At 42.8% G+C, this 16,984-nt stretch overlaps 1 protein-coding gene across 1 annotated transcript in view; it reads right to left on the bottom strand.

Moving 5' to 3' along the window:
- Positions 1-16,984, bottom strand: part of TGFBR3 (transforming growth factor beta receptor 3) — a 260,301-nt gene that overhangs the window by 21,278 nt on the left and 222,039 nt on the right. The window contains 1 exon segment of the mRNA XM_029617812.1: positions 15,413-15,520. Coding sequence (XP_029473672.1) covers positions 15,413-15,520 — 108 coding nt within the window.

Raw genomic sequence — 16,984 nt, 5'->3', positions numbered from 1 at the left:
CTTGGTAGTAGCTATAAAAAGTATGTATAAACTCATCGATTTCAAAACAATAGGGTAACTTAGTTGCATTGGTACTTTTCTGATATGTAAATATATGCACAAAGATTACAAACATGCCTCCAGAATGCCTTTTATAGGTGACCAAAGATCAGCACAGGCTTTTAGGTGGCTAAAACTCCACTTAACAAGGAATTACTGACACAAGTGGGTTAACTCTCTTTTTAGTGGCATAAAAGGCACCAAGGTCTTTAAAGCTTTACCCTACAGCACTTTATATGAAAGTACATACCTGTAATGTTCAGTCTCTGATAATAGCTGCTCAATACTGTCACACATATGGGTCATGCGAATTGTATCACATATATAATCAGGTGTATCTATTGAGCTTTCCAGAAATACTTGGTCAAAGACCCAAATGATAGTATATGAACTGCTGTTCAATTTAATAATAAGCAAAGATAAAAAAGGATTAAGAACAATTTCCAAAAAGATGAGGAAGGTGAATGAATATTACAATTAGGTCATTTTATTTTCTCTGACAACAAGCAGCCTCATTGGAGGCATACATATGGGAATGGCTAGCTAGGGATCGCCTTCAAATAAAAGGAAAGGTGACAATACCACCAATGGGTAACAAAAATCAAAATTTGTTTCCATTAGAGGAGTCCTGGAGCATTGATAGGCCAGATCACCAGTTCCACCAAGAGACAGCATCAAGGCAGTAGTGCCTTGTGCATAAATATACTGATCTCCATGTTGCAATCTTCCAAGTTTTTTCTAAGGATATAGATTTCAGATTGGCAACTGATATCATCAACACTAGAAAGGTCTGAGTTCTGAGATGCTGCTCAAAGGTGAGTTTCACAAAGAAGAAACAATAAAAAATGAATCTGTTAGCCAATTATAGATGGTGCATTCTCCCACTGGAACATCAAGTCTCTTGCTGGCCAAAGAAACAAGAAGTTGGGAAAACTTCCTAAGAGTCTTAATCTACTCCGCATGGGAGACCACAGTTCTCTTGCAAACCAGGGTACGAAGTAAAACTTCTCTCTTATGAGAGTAAGATCAAAGGGAAAAGTAATAATGAATATTCATTGTGGATATCCTGAAAACCAGGTCTGTTTGTGGCTCTCGAGGACCAGAGTTGGCAACTCTAGAATAAGCCATTAATACCTGTTGTTGACTTGCTCAGAGGGATGAAGAGACAGCAAAAAAAAAAAATACAGCCTTCTAGATTGAGTGCTTGAGCTCACAAGATCTTAAAGGCTCAAAAGGAGTTTTTATAAGCTGGCTTAAAACTCTGTGGGTCATTTAAGTGAAGACTGCCTTGCATAACATTGACAATAAAAGATAAGGAAGAAATTGAGTTTCCTTCCGAAAATTGGTAGTAAGCGTCTTATGGTATTGTTTTTTAAGCAAGGCTCTAGAAGATATAGAAAGTTGTCAAGCATTTTTTGTGTTGGACAAGAAAATGGATCTAGAATTTCACTTTCATCAGAAGGCAAAACTCCTCCTTTTAAAAGTGAGATCCCACCTGGTAGATTATTTCCTAGAAGCTAGAAGATTTGAAGACACTTCCAAAGACAAATCAAATATGCTTATCAATAGCATACCAACATCTAAGAAAGCTCTTACAATCTTCTCTGTCTCATGTTCCCAGGGGAAATGAGAGGACTGCCTTGGGGCTGGTATGATTAGAGAAAAGGCCATGAAGGGATAGGGCCTATGAAAACTGGAGTATCACTGACAAGGAGCAATGTATGGAGAGAGATGAAGAAATGGCGGAAATATTAAACAAACACATCAGTTCAGTGTTCACTAAAGAAAACCCTGAAGAAGGACCCTTGCTGGTTGACAAGCATGTAGATGGAGGTGGAGTAGATGAAACTCCATTTACAGAAGAGAATGTATAGGAAGAGCTAGGAAAACTGAAAGTGGACAAGGCCATGGGGCTGGATGAGGTACATCCCAGGATACTGAGGGAGCACAGAGATGTGCTGGCGGGTCCGCTGAAAGACCTATTCAATAGATCCCTGGAAATGGGAGTGGAGCCATGAGACTGGAGAAGAGCGGTGGTGGTTTCGCTTCACAAGAGTTGGAGCAGAGAGGGGGCTGGAAACTACAGGGCGGTTAGCCTCACCTTAGTGGGGGGGGAAATTAATGAAGACTCTTCTGAAAAAAAGGATAGTGAACAATCTACAATCCAGTGAGTTGCTGGAATCGAGGTAGCATGGATTCACCAGGGGAAGGGCTGTCAGGTAAATCCGATAGATTTTTTTGATTGTCTGACTAGAGAATTGGATCAAGAAAGAGAACTAGATATGATTTACTTGAATTTCAGCAAAGTCTTTGATATAGTCCCACATAAGAGACTAGTGAACAAAATGAGAAGCTTGGGAGTGGGTGCCAAGGTAGTGGCATGGATTGCAAACTCGCAGACTGACAGGAGACAATGTGTAATGATAAATGGAACATATCTGAAGAAAGAATGGTGTTAAGTGGAGTGCCACAGGGATCGGTGTTGGGACCGGTTCTGTTCAGTATCTTTGTGAGTGATATTATGGAAGGGATAGAAGGTAAAGTTTGTTTATTTGTGGATGATACTAAGATTTGCACCAGAGTGGACATGCCTTAAGGAGTAAAGAGAATGAAAATTATTTAAGAAAGCTTGAAGACTGGTCGAGGATTTGCAGCTGGGATTCAATGCCAAGAAGAGCAGAGTCATGCAACTGGGGTGTAGTAATGCAAGAGCTGTATATGATGGGGAGTGAAAGAATAATGTGCACAGACTTGGAGAGGGATCTTGGGGTTATAGTGTCTGGTGATTTGAAGGTGGTGAAGCAATGTGAGAATGTGATAGTTAAATCCAGAAGAATGCTGGGCTGCATAGAAAGAGGAATAACTAGTAAGAAAAAGGAGATGGTGATGCCCTTGTACAGATCCTTGGTGAGGCCTCACTTGAAATACTGTGTTCAGTACTGGAGCCTGTATCTCAAAAAGGATAGAGACAGAATGGAGGTGGTTCAAAAAAGGCAACCAAAATGGTGTGGGATCTGTATCAGAAGACTTATGAGGAGAGGCTGAAGGATCTGAATATGCACACCCTGGGAGGTGCAAGGGAGATATGAAACAGACATTCAGTTATCTGAAAGATTTTAATGATGCACAAACTTTGATCCTTTTCCATTGGAAAGGAAACAGCAGAACTAGGGGTCATGAAATGAAACTCTAAGGGGGGAAGACTCAAAACCAACATAAGTAAATATTTTTTCATGGATAGGGTGGTGGATGCCTGGAATGCCATTCCACAGGAGGTGGTGAGGATGAAAACAGTAAATGAATTTAAAAGGGCATGGGATCCCTAAAGGCTTGTGGATGATAATGAAGAAAAGGGTGCATGGGGGTAGGCTGCATGCAGTGGCAGTTAGTACCCTTACCAGAAGACATGGGATATTACTACCTTTAACCAATTGGCCTTGATGCTTTTAACACAACTACAACATGCTTTTAACGCAACTGGTGGGGGATGGAGAGGGGTATTGGATTCTGAAGTCAGCCAAAGCTGGGCACTGGCCTACTGATACACTGACATTAGGGATAAAACACAGGCCTGCTTCTATGGCCAAGTCCAAAAGAAAAGAACGTTCAAGCAGCATTGTCTGAATTATCAAGAAGGTTGCTCACCTGTAAAAATGTTACTAGCAGTAATTTTGTTATGGGTTTGACAATTCTTGATTTTGATTGTAAGTATTATTATCCTTAACATAAGGCATGGGGTAACCTGCACACAGGGCTGGCAGAAGCATTAGGCGGGGTAGGCAGTGGCCTAGGGTGCTGGAAGAGGGCAGGGCGACAGAGTAGTCAGTAAGGGCATTTTCTGGTTTGGGGTATGTATTTCTTTGAGGAACTGGTGTCGTTTGTCATGTGCAATTTGAAAGAGAGAGAGAGAGATCATGTGACAATATCACTGTCTAGGGCAGCTGGATACCCTTCCATTGACACTGCCTATAGAGAGCGGCAGTTACTACCCTTAACAGACACATGGGGTAACTGCATGGAGCGGCAGTTACTATCCTTAACAGACACATGGGGGTAACCTGTATGGAGTGGCAGTTACTACCATAAGAAATTTGCTGGGCAGATTGGATGGACCATGGACTATATTACTAAGGAAGTTCATGGCAGGTTGAGACCAACATGGGTAGTTGAACAACCTTCTGGTGTAGTCAGTTCAGAGTACAAGGAACTTCCAAAAATTTCAAGCATCCTGGGTTGCACACCAATGGGACATTAGATAATGAGGTCTTTCCCTGAGAGTTGATGTTCTTCTGCTTTGATCCATACTTCAAACCCTTCAAAACACCGATGTGTGAGAGCAAGGTAAATCATCAGTCTAGGCCCTAGCTTTGTGTCAAGGTACTGAAGCAACTGAAGACTGTTACATGAACATGTTCACCTGCAGAATGTGAGGTGTCTCCCTGTATCTTTTTCCTGGGCTTTTGGCCCATCTTCAAGCTGGACTTATATGGATCAGCAAGGTAGGTCTAAAGCCATTCCTGCCAAATCTGATCATCTTGAGACAACAACTTTGAGCAGAAGTCACTACTGTAGAAGTTGTAACTTGTCCCAAGACAAGAGCACTGGGAACACCTTCTGAAGCCACTAATTTGCTTTAATGACACCTCCAGCCAGAAAACAATCATAGATTTTCTTTAGAACAGACAACTTCACGATGAAGAAATCTTGAACAGGCCATGGTCTTAACTTGATATAGTTTGGCAAAGCAAAGGGCTTACTGTAATCAACATGAAATGGTTGATGTGGCAAAGATGAAAATTTAAGAAAACTTGAAAAATGGCCAAAATACCCAACTAAAGACACTTAAAAGGAAGCAAGAACAAAAGATGAATAAAATGTGAGTAAGAAAGTTTCTCTTGGTGCAAAGAAGTTCTGCAAAAAATGACGAAAGTCCAATCAGATACTCCTCTTGGACACAGAACAAAATCAAAACAGAGTGACAGTTGATCTATTGCTACATGAGTGTCTAGCCATAAGGTTTTCTGGAAACCTCCATAGACACATATCTCAAAAAAAAAAAAAAAAAAAATCTATCAGGGATCTTTGGAAAATCTGACATGAATCTGCTGATCTGACAAAGTCTATTTCAGATTTTTGGAAGACCTGCTGGATCTGTTTAGGGTTTTCTTTAGAACAGTTTATCAAGCCAATTCAATGGACCTTTAACAGTTTTTTCACTTTTGTCAAATTATTTACAGATGTCTGGCTAGTATGGATACTAATTAAATCTGGACATTGTTGAAAGTACAGAGTTCTAGTAACTCTGGTAAAAACTGGATTCTTGGCAGGCTTCGACGTTTTTTAGTGGCCCAACATGGAAATGATGTAAAATGATTTTGCATGAGCTTTCAAGGCCTTCTACATCCCTCCTGCTCACCTAATCTGGAATGTGGCCACTTTTAAACTCCTCTACGGAGGAAAAATGCTTATTAATCTAAATTGGGGTTGGTTTCCCAAAGACGCCAGTCCATTTTTTAGGATATCCCAAATTAAAATGCAAGAGATAACAATGCATAAGATAGATGCTGTGTATATGCAAATCTATCACATGCATTTATATTCTTTAGGGATATCTTAAAAACCCCAATCAGGGTGCACTCCTTGAGGACTGGAGGTTCATTACCCTTTTATGCTTCTTACTGATGTTCTGTATTTATTGTACATATCTTCTCACTGGTGAATGATACAGTTCATTATGGCAACTTTACATATCTTTGACAGGTAACTTGTGTCCCTTTAAGTGATCCAGTATCACAAGACAAATGAAAAATCAGCTGATACGAGAAAGAATACTAATTGTAATTTAGTAATACAAGAAAATATGTATTTTTGGTAAACACTTTTTCAAAAAAGCGATATGAACAATTATTGTGACAAAAATGTTTTTGCTCATCTGTACAACAAAGGCCATCTTTTTTCTGCTGTGCCAGTCTGGGTCAATAAGGGAAAGTTAACAGTATAGTGCCCTTCCACACCTGATTTGCCTTTGATGCCAATCACATAGAATACTAAAGTATCATTTATACCTTCTAAAGATGTGGAAACATGAGACTGGGGTTGCACCGGAGTCTTCTGCATGCGGTATTTAAGCAAACTTCAACTGTGTGTTTTCACGTACATGGGATTCCGTTTGAATGGGCACAATCAGTGCAAAGTGGATTCACGTTTTTGGTTTCTCTCAGTGTTCTTTTGATTTCACAATATTTTACACAGTTAACACACTGGTATATATCATGGCTGCTTTTTCCTCCCTGAAATGCCACAGCCACAGCCTTCTGAATAATGGATATGTCTCAAAATGCCATTTTGTGTACCGTATTTTCCCATGTATAAGTCACGGGTTTTTCGACAATTTCAGTGACTGCGACTTATACACCCAGTGAAAATGATCTACTGATATATTCATATTCTCTCTCTCTCTCTATGCCATTGTCCTCCATAACGTCGGCAAATAGACTCACAGCTGATGCATCCTGCATACCTTCAATGCCCCGATACAGGCTGCAAATCCTTAGTGTGCCAATATATTCTCCATGCTGTCATGTCTCCGATACACTCTGTACACCCTCACTGCGCCTGCTCCTTCACCCTCCACAACGCTGGCAAACAGACTCACAGACGATGCACCCTGCATGCCCTCACTGTGCCTGCTCCTCCTCCACACCACAGATGTCCTGCCACATTTTTGCTCCGTATACTGATATTGGCACACTCTTCTCCAAACAAAATTTGCTGCACATCACCATATTAATCTGTCATTCTCGGCTTTTAATCTCTCCCGCAAAAACTGGTTATTACAGTTAAAATACAGTGTGTTCCGATTTGTGAAGTTTCTTCAAGAGAATACACACCACTGCAGTGATCAGTCAGCCTCTAGGGTAAACCGCTATAGTGCTGATAACAGACAGTGTTTCAGGATATCTGCAGCTTCTTCAACACACAAAAAAAATCAATCAACATAGTTATATTCATCCTGCAGCCTATACTATAAAACACACCACTGTAGTGATCATTGACCCTCTGGGATAAACCTCTCTTGCAAAAAACTGGTTAGTGCTGTTAATATACTGGGTTTCCGAATATCTGCAGTTTCTTCAAGAGACAAAACGAAATACACCCCGTTGTAGTGATCTCTCAGCCTCTGTTGCAAAACTCTCGCGGAAAAAAGTAATTGATGCTGTTAATATCCACTAGATAACTAGATATTAAAGCACCATTACTTTTGTAATAATGCCACAGGCTGCGACGCGTAATAGTTATACTGCAGAGTTCAAGCTGCACACTATTGCATATGCAGCAGAAAACGAAAATCGGGAAGCAGGCAGATACTTCAACAACAGTGAAAAAAATAGCCCGTGACTGGTGTAAAGCTGAAAACGTGATCAGATCAATGAAGAAAACAAAGCTGATCATGGAAAAAAGTGTGCTGGCCACAGCTGGAGGATCATCTTCACAGGTGCAAGAAGCAGAAGGCAGAGGCCTAGCGATGATACAAGTGCATCTGAAGGCCCAGATACTAGCAAAAGAATTGAATGTGGTCGGCTTTGCAGCTGGTCCATCTTGGTGCTTCAAGTTCATGAAACAAAAGCAGTTGGCAATCAGAGCACGCACAACAATGTGTCAAAAGCTGCCAAATGACTTTCTGCAAAAAATTGAAAGTTTTCAGGAGTTTGTCCAGAAAGAAATATACAAGCATGATGTCAATAGAAATCATATTGTCAACATGGATGAAGTACCACTAACCTTCGATATATCCATAGGAAGAAGCGTAAGCGAGAAAAGTGAGAAGATAGTCACAGTGAGGACAACGACCATGAGAAGAGTCTTATGCCACAAAACTTCTTTCCTTAACTTCTTCATTTGATCTCAGACTCTGCTCTACCACCTCTACTCACTAGCATGGCCACTGCCTTGACCTAGTCTTTGCTTCCAACTGCTGTCTCTCAGATTTCGCCACCTCAGTTCTTCTGATCTCAGACCACCACCTGATAACTTTCACATTAAACCACCTTCCCCCACAGACTTGTCCAGTCACCACTTACACCTTTAGGAATCTCCAAGCTGTTGACCCTTGCATCTTTTCCATTGCTATTTCATCTCTCCTCTCCTCCACAACTTTGCCTGAATCTGTTGATGAAGCAGTTTCTTCTTACAACACTATACTTGCTTCAGCCTTAGACACTCTTGCTCTTACCCATCCTGTAAGGCGCACTAAATCCCAGCCTTGGCTCACCCCCAGAATTCACTATGTACGTTCCCGTGCCCTCTCTGCAGAGCATCTCTGGCTGAAGTCCTGTGCCCATGCAGATTTCATACACTTTAAATTAATGCTGACCACTTTCCAGTATGCTATTGCACTTGCCAAACAAGACTATTATGTCGATCTGACAAACTCTCTTACATCCAACCCTCGTCATCTCTTTACCACTTTCAATTCCCTCCTCAAACTTCTCTCGCCTCTCTCCTCCCCTTCTCTCTCTGCCCAGACGATGGCTGACTACTTCCAAATTACAAGATTCACAAAATCAGTCTTGAGTTCTCAACTATTTCACCTTTATCTGCCTCTCCCCCACTTCTTTTCTCTACCCTTCCCCTAGCCTCCACCACTCTCTCATTCTTCCCTGAAGTTACAGTGGAGGAAACTGCTCATCTTCTTTCTTCCTCCAAACTCACTACATGTTCCTTTGACCCTGTCCCCACCCGATTCCTCAGCTCCATCTCCACTCTGTCACATCCTCAATCTATCACTCTCCACTGCTACTGTTCCTGCTGCCTTCAAACGTGCTGTAATCATACCACTCCTTAAAAAAGCCCTCAGTGGATCCTACCTGTCCTGCCAACTCCCCTTCTCTCTTTTGCCTCCAAATTACTTGAACGTGCTGTTCACCGTCGCTGTCTTGAATGTCTTACATTTCAAGCCATTCTTGATCCATTCCAGTCTGGTTTTTGCCCACTATATTCAACTTGCCAAAGTTTCCAATGACCTGTTTATGGTTAAAGCCAAAGGTCTTTACTCTGTCCTTATCCTCCTTGACCTTTCTACTGCTTTTGTCACTGTTGTTCATCACCTACTCCTTGATACTTTGTCCTCGCTTGGATTTCGGGACTCTGTCCTGTCATGGTTCTCTTCTTGCCTCTCCAATCGCACTTTTAGCATTTCCTCTGGTGGTTCCTCCTCTAATGCCATTCCACTATCAACTGGCATGCCTCAGGGCTCCCTCCTGGGCCCGCTTCTCTTCTCACTATATACTAATTCCCTTGGTGCTCTGATTTTCTCTCATGGCTTTCAATACCATTTTTATGCTGATGACTCCCAGCTCTACCTTTCTACACCAGAAATTTCACCAGAAATCCAGTGCCGGTTATCTTTCCCCCCAAGCCCACCTCCCCTTTTCCTTCTGACTCTGTTTCTGTGAATAACATGGCTGTCATCCTAATCCCATCAGCCTGTAACCTTGGAGTCCTCTTTGTCTCCTCTCTGTGCTTCTCTACACATATCCAAAACACTGCTAAAATGTGTCATTTCTTTCTTTATAACATTGCCAAAATCCGTCCTTTCCTTTCTGAACCCTTATCCACTCTTTTATCTCCTCACGCTTAGATTATTGCAACCTGCTCCTCACAGGTCTCCCAGCAAGCCATCTCTCTCCACTGCAATCTGTCCTAAATTCAGCTGCATGACATCATTCGTCAAAGTCGCTATGCTCACATAACCCCTCTTCTGAAGTCACTGCATTGGCTCCCTATCCATTCTTGCATATAGTTCAAGCTCCTCTTTCTCACCTACAAATGCTTCACTCTGCAGCACCTCATTATCTCTCCTCTCTTATCTCTATCTACACCCCTCCTCATGCACTCCACTTGTCGGACAAGTCACTCCTATCTGTGCCCTTCTCTTCTATTGCCAATTCCAGACTCTGTGCCTTCCAGCTGTCTGTGCCGTGTGCTTGGAATAGTCTTCCTGAACTGGTGCGTTATGTTCCTTCTCTTGCCTTGTTTAAATCCCATGTAAAGACCCTCCTTTTTAAAACTGTTTTTAAATCTTATGCCTGACTGTCTGCTTTTAGTCTTGTTAACTAACTTTCTTTTTAAACATTGTCTTGTTTTATACCCCAAGTCTCTTGTCCCGTATGTTTTATTAGATTGTAAGCTCTGTTGAGCAGGGACTGTCTTTTTGTATGTTTGCACAGCACTGTGTATGTCATGTAGCGCTACAGAAATGTTAAGCAGTAGTAGTAGTAGTAGTTGTAGTAGTAGTAGTAGTAGTAGTAGTAGAGAAGTCTCACTTTACCATTGTGCTGGCCTGCTGCGCCGATGGGACAAAATTGCCACCTATGATAATATTTAAACAATGCTGAAAGATCCCTTTCCATCTGGAGTTGTTGTGCAGACAAACGTTAAAGGCTGGATGGACGAAAGTATGATGAATGTCTGGCTTAATAGATGCTTCTCTCAGCAATCAGATGGATTTTTTCACAAAACAAAGGGTCTCCTGATGATGGACAGCATGAAGGCTCACATCACAGATTTAAAAAAGAAAAGAATCAAGGCAACAAACTGCATACCAGTCATCATTCCTGATGGCATGACAAAGATGCTAGAGCCACTAGACATCACCATCAACCGGAGCTTCAAAGCTGAGCTGCGATGTCTGTGAGAATCCTGGATGACAGACAACAAACACAGCTTCACCACAATGGGGTGCATGAGACATGCATTGTTTGGCGAGGTGGCCAAATGGGTCAGTGAGGCATGAAATTCAATTTCTGTAACAACTATAACAGCAGGCTTTAAGAAAGCTGGTCTCATCTTGTCTGCTTCTGGGAGTGATGGTGGCGACACAGACAACAGCAGTGAGTCAGATAATGATGGTGACGTCCGATAACATTGACATCTGAGATAGCTGGTCTCTTTCAGAGTGACACAGAAGATGAGGACTTTGATGGCTTTGCCTCACAAACGGGCCGATTCAGTATGGTGTGCTCGGCCGAGCGCACCGTTTGGCTGTGCGTTTTGAGACGCTATTTTTACCCCTTATACACGGGCTGATTCAGTATGGTGTGCTCGGCCGAGCCCACCATTTGGCTGTGCGTTTTGACACGCTATTTTTACCCCTTATACATGGGCCAATTCAGTATGGTGTGCTCGGCCGCGCGCACCGTTTGGCTGTGCGTTTTGACACGCTATTTTTACCCCTTATACACGGGCCGATTCAGTATGGTGCGCTCAGCTGAGCGCACCTTAGCCCCTGTTTGGCCGCGCGTTTTCCATGCACTATTTTTACCCCTTATACAGTAAGGGGTAATAGCGCATGGAAAACGCGCAGCCAACCCCCCAGAAACTAATAGTGCCTGCAACATGCAAATGCATGGTGATGGGCCTATTAGTTATTCCCGTGCAATTCAGAAAGTAAAATGTGCAACGAAGCCGCACATTTTAATTTCGACCGGCACCAGGAAAGTGTACAGAAAAGCAGAAAAAAACTGCTTTTCTGTACACCCTCCATCTTAATATCATAGCGATATTAAGTTGGAGGCCCCAGAAATAAAAAAAAATAAAAAATCTAAAAAAATAAATAAATTTTAAATTCTGCCTGCGGGTTGGAAGCAGATGCTCAATTTTGCTGGCGTCCGTTTTCCAAACCCGTGGCTGTCAGTGGGTTCGACAACCGACACTGGTAAAATTAAGCGTCGTCTGTCAAACCCGCTGACAGCCACCGCTTCTGTCAATAAAGAGGCGCTAGGGAAGCGCTAGTGTCCCTAGAGCCTCCTTTTTGCCATGGGCCCTAATTTGCATAGCTTGGCTTAGTGAATCACGCGCCCAGGAGAGTGGCCTAGGCGCGTGTCGGGAGAGCGGGTGCTCGCCGGCTCTCCCGTGCGGTTTACTGTATCGGCCCGAAACTGAATCTGATTAGGCAGTGATATCTAGGCATAGTGTAAGAAAATTCAAAAAAGTTACCTTAGAGTTTAAAATGTTTTAAATAAATAATTACCTTAGGGGCGGATTTTAAATGCCCTGCACGCGTAAATTCGGCTAGATTTACGCGCGCAGGGCCCTCGCGTGCCGGAGCCCCTATTTTGCATAGGCCGCCGGCGTGCGCAGAGCCCCGGGACGCGCGTAAGTCCCGGGGTTTTTTAAAAGGGGCAGGAGGGGGCGTGTCGGGGGGCGTGGCAGAATGACGCGGCGTTTCGGGGGTGGCAACGCGGGCGTGGTTTCGGCCCGAGGGCGTTCCGGGGGCATGGCTGCGGCCTCCGGACCAGCCCCCGGGACCGGAACACGGAGCGGGGCAGCCGGCCGGCGCACGCAGATTTACGTCTGCTTTTCGCAGGCGTAAATCGTGGAATAAAGGTAAGGGGGGGGGTTTAGATAGGGCCGGGGGGGTGGGTTAGGTAGGGGAAGGGCGAAGGAAAGTTCCCTCCGAGGCTGCTCCGAAATCGGAGTGGCCTCGGAGGGAACAGGCAGCGCGCACTGGGCTCGGCGCGCACAGGTTGCACAAATGTGCACTCCCTTGCGCGTGCCGACCCCGGATTTTATAAGATATGCGCGGCTACGCACGTATCTTATAAAATCCAGCGTACTTTTGTTTGCGCCTGTTGCGCGAACAAAAGTACGCGATCGCGCAATTTTTTAAAATCTATCCTTTATAGTTTAAAATATGTATTACAAAAAGGTTTTTTGGTTTTTTTTTTACAAATAAAGGTTAATTTAGTACCTATTTTGTTTTCCAAACTTGTTGTTGACAAAGTTCAAAAATAAAAATACAATCATTGATATTGCAGCTTTTTCACAATTTTCCAACATTTTCAACCCTGACCCCTCCATCTCCCCACCATCCCACTCTGAGTACAATCTGAAAGAATAACAATAATGAAAACTTGCTTCAGATTACATGAAGGACCCTGTACAAACAGGTGCATCTTATACAAAGGTGCGTTTAATCTACCAACGTTTTCATGAAAGGTGTGACTTATACATCGGAAAATACGGTAAATGTATAAGCAACTTGAACTTTGATCTTTTACAGTTATGTGGCATGTGTAAGAGAGTGGGATTGTGCCCTGTGATTCTCTACTATTGTCCGCAGATCAGAACCTCTTCAACATGGGCTTGGTGAATAGCTCCCCCTGTAATTAATATAGGCAAGCACCGCTTTGAGGTACTTGGGGAAGAAGCAGGTAATCCAATTCTAATAAATAAAATAATATGCCTTCAGTAGGCAGGTACAAGACAGTTGGAAATGTTCACTGGAGTGACCTCTTACTAATATATTACTTCAACTTCATATATGGTTGATAATTATTATTCAACTGCAAAAACATAAATTAACCAGACAAAAAATAATGTTAGGTAGGCTCATCTTTATATCTGCACACCTTTCATGCTTTATCCATGATCTTTTCTCCCAGGACTCATGAAAGTGACCGACCTGGGCCTCTTGTCATCCGAAGTGCTTTAGAGCCCACAACACCAGGGGCATTGTTAGGTAGCTAAGAAATCTGAAGCACTCCTTCCCATCTGAGATTAACTCATCATGACCAACAGCTTCCCTGACCCCAGAGCAATCCTGTAAAACACCTAATTGGACATCACACTATTAAATATTCAGTTTTAAATCATATCTATTCTACATTCCCATGCAGGTGTCATCAGGGAATCATCCTTTATGACCTGTGATAGTTCAATCCCAGCGAGGGTCCCATGGCTCTCTCCACACCCACCTCTTACCTCCGTTCGTACAGAGATGGGACACCTCTGCTCATAAAGAAGGATGTACTGTGCTACAAAACATTTTGCACCATTGTCACAAAGTGCTGGGCACGTATGTCAGTGCTCTAGATAAAAAGACCTTGTATACAACAAAGAAACATCTAATAAAAGTACCACTAAAATTATTTAAGATCATCAATCAATAAAAGTATTTTGGGAGTATATTCAGCACAGGACAGAATCCCAATATAGACCCTCAAGTTCTACAATACCTTGCATTCACCGAAACTCACCAAGCAAAGGATAACTAGGACACGTCCCCTTACCACTACCCAGGCAGGCCATGGTTTCAGCTGTTCATGGACAGGGACGATCCTGTTGAATTTCATATTTCATAGTAACACAGGAGGCGGCAGAACATAAAGACCAAATTAGTCCATCCAGTCTACCCAGTTATTCTGGTCTACACTGCAAAGGATATATCCCAGCCGCCAGCTTATAAGATGTCACTCCTTATCCAATCAGTTATTTCAGTGCTACTAGTTTGTTCTCTACTCTGTTCTTTTCTGAAGAGATTATAGCCTGGGATGGTCACATCCTCTCCATCCTATTATAAATAAAAATTTAACTGATAAACTCTGGTTCCCTGGGATTTGGAGGCCTATCAACAGCTACATTCACAAACTATTATCAGTTATGTGCCTGAGTGAGGCCATAATTGCTGACTTTTTAACTTGGAAGCCTCACTTAAAAATGTTGTGAACTATGAATATTAATTACTTGACTACTTCAAAATAATCTGCAGGTTTGGTACAATAGCTGATTTAACAATGGCAGGCTCTAGATACAAATAATTTCAATATTGTATAGTTGACAATTCTGTCATACTAAATACAAGCTTTCTTTTCTCTTCTTGCCAATTTGTACTTACTTGTTCAGCTTTTAATAGCATAACTTTAGGAGAGAAAGGAAGAATTAAAGTTCTATATTTATGTCTTTGTCTTTATGAGCTAGTATTGTTCTATTCCTCAAACAGATCAGCAGTTTTCAAAGTTTAACTGCACAATTAACAATAAACTTTTGTTGCTTCCAAATATTTTCTCTGTCTACGTCTAGAAAAAAATGATCAGTTCATGAAACTAATCACATTAGTGGTAATGCGGCTGAAAAGCACAAGACATGTGCCCTGCCATACAAGAGATCCAGTTTCCTTTCCCGGATCTGACTCCAGACTGACTGCGGCCGGGACCACTGTAGAGGCAGCAGCCACAGCCCTCGGAGCAGAGGGAATCCCAGCTTTCAGATAGCAACGACATCTATGGGTGGGATTCAAGGTGTAAACATGTTCGGCTCTAGAGAGGACCAAGGTCTGTGACCCTTCAGTGAGGAATGCTGCTGCCATAATTGACCTATTGGGAAATGAGGGTGCGGCCTAATCAGCGTAAAAGCCAGAAATACAATGGCAGTGAGCAATTTGGGACAGGTTCCAAGTGGGCTAGAAGTGAAATGTGGAAAGTGGCAAGCCAGGTAAAAAGAAAAAAGAAGACACAAAAGAGCAAAGAAATCTTTGAAAGACAAAGATGGTTCCTGTAGTTATGTTTTATAATATGCTGAAATGATCTCTTACCTGTATGTGAGTAGATATACCATAATGCTCCCGTTAGGAGTGCTCCAATTATAAAGGCTGCAAAGGCAATTCCAACAACTGTGGGAGTGTCCAGGCCATAGAAAACAGCTAAAAGGATAAAAAAACACAAATTCTTAAGTCTCATATAACAAAAAATACTGCATGTTCTCCAATACATTTGCAAAAGATGATCAGTAAGCTATTCAGTTCTAAGCAATGCTGGTAAAGAAATGATATTCAGGGTATTAGAATATGTGAATTGACATCTTAGCAACACTGTGATCTCTCTCGCCTCACTTTTTCCCCCCTGGTCTTGCCACTCCACCCTGTCCCCTTCATGGCCACAAATTCTGAGAGTAATTTTATAGCAGCCTGCGTAGGGCTAAAATCCACATGTAGAAAGTGCATGCGGACTTCAGGCCTAATTTTCAAGGCTTACGTCTGCTTATGAATGGAGCTGGTAGGTGCCGCACCCTTATGCAGCATGCATGTAGGCACACATTTGCACGCAGGCTTTTGAAAACCTAATGCCCGCACACAAATAGTTTCCTCTCCCCGACTCCGCCCCCAGGAATGCCTCTTTCAATACCGAAAAGTCCACGCGAAATCACTTCCATGCATATTTTTATGCAGCGAGCTGCCGGGGTAATTCTCAAAAAGCTTATTTCTGTGCATGACTGCTTTTGAAAATGAACCTCTTTGTGTATTCTTCCATGCAAAACTGTTGCAAAACAAAGAACTTTTTCTTCTAACTGAGCAGGAAAAATGGCATTGAGAAGACATGGCCATATCTAGATGTGGGATGGTGAGCCCAGAAAATGTGATGTGAGGGGCAAAGTGAGAAGGAGAAAGACAAAGAAGGCGGGGGGACCTGCAAATTTTTTTTTTAATGTCTAAATTTGTTGTCTATAGATTTAACCATTTCTAATGACTCAAATTCAGCACTAAGCCTCTCTTAGGGGGCCATTTTCCAGATGGATCGCACGTGATAAGGGAAGTTTCGCACGCGAAAAGTCCCTTATCGCGTGCGATACCAAGATGGGGGCAGAGTCGGCCCTGGAAGAGGAGGAGTTGGGGCGTCACCGGGGCCGACTCCGTGAAGACGCCGCGGACGACGAAAAGGTAAGGGCCTTTTCGCGTCCTATTTCGCGCCCAATAGCTACACCTTCTATGGTGGCGCTATTGGGTGTGAAACCGGCAGTGATTGCACCGCGGCGGTGCGATCGCTGCCGGCTAGCGCAGGACCGCCCCCCGTTTCGGCCCCCCACCCTTCATTACCTAAAGTATCGCAGGCCTGCGATACTTTAGAAAATGAGGCCCTTATTGAGAGATAAATGAGTGATTGCTAAAGGCTCTTTATACAACTCATACTTGAAAAAAAATGTTCGCCAAAGGAAAATAAAAGATTTCTTTAGAACTCGCAATCTTTATATGGACCACTAAAAGGTCGAGAGTCAGTAAAGATCATTTGTATTCACGAGCGTTCTGCCACCCAAGCTAGCTCGGAAACCTAAGTGGCCCCATTCCCGAATGAAGCAGACAGCCTCATATAAGCCAAGAAGAGCAGCATTA

This window comes from Rhinatrema bivittatum, chromosome 10, assembly GCF_901001135.1.
Source record: "Rhinatrema bivittatum chromosome 10, aRhiBiv1.1, whole genome shotgun sequence".
Taxonomy (NCBI): domain Eukaryota; kingdom Metazoa; phylum Chordata; class Amphibia; order Gymnophiona; family Rhinatrematidae; genus Rhinatrema; species Rhinatrema bivittatum.
This window is presented reverse-complemented; position numbering and strand designations above follow the sequence as displayed.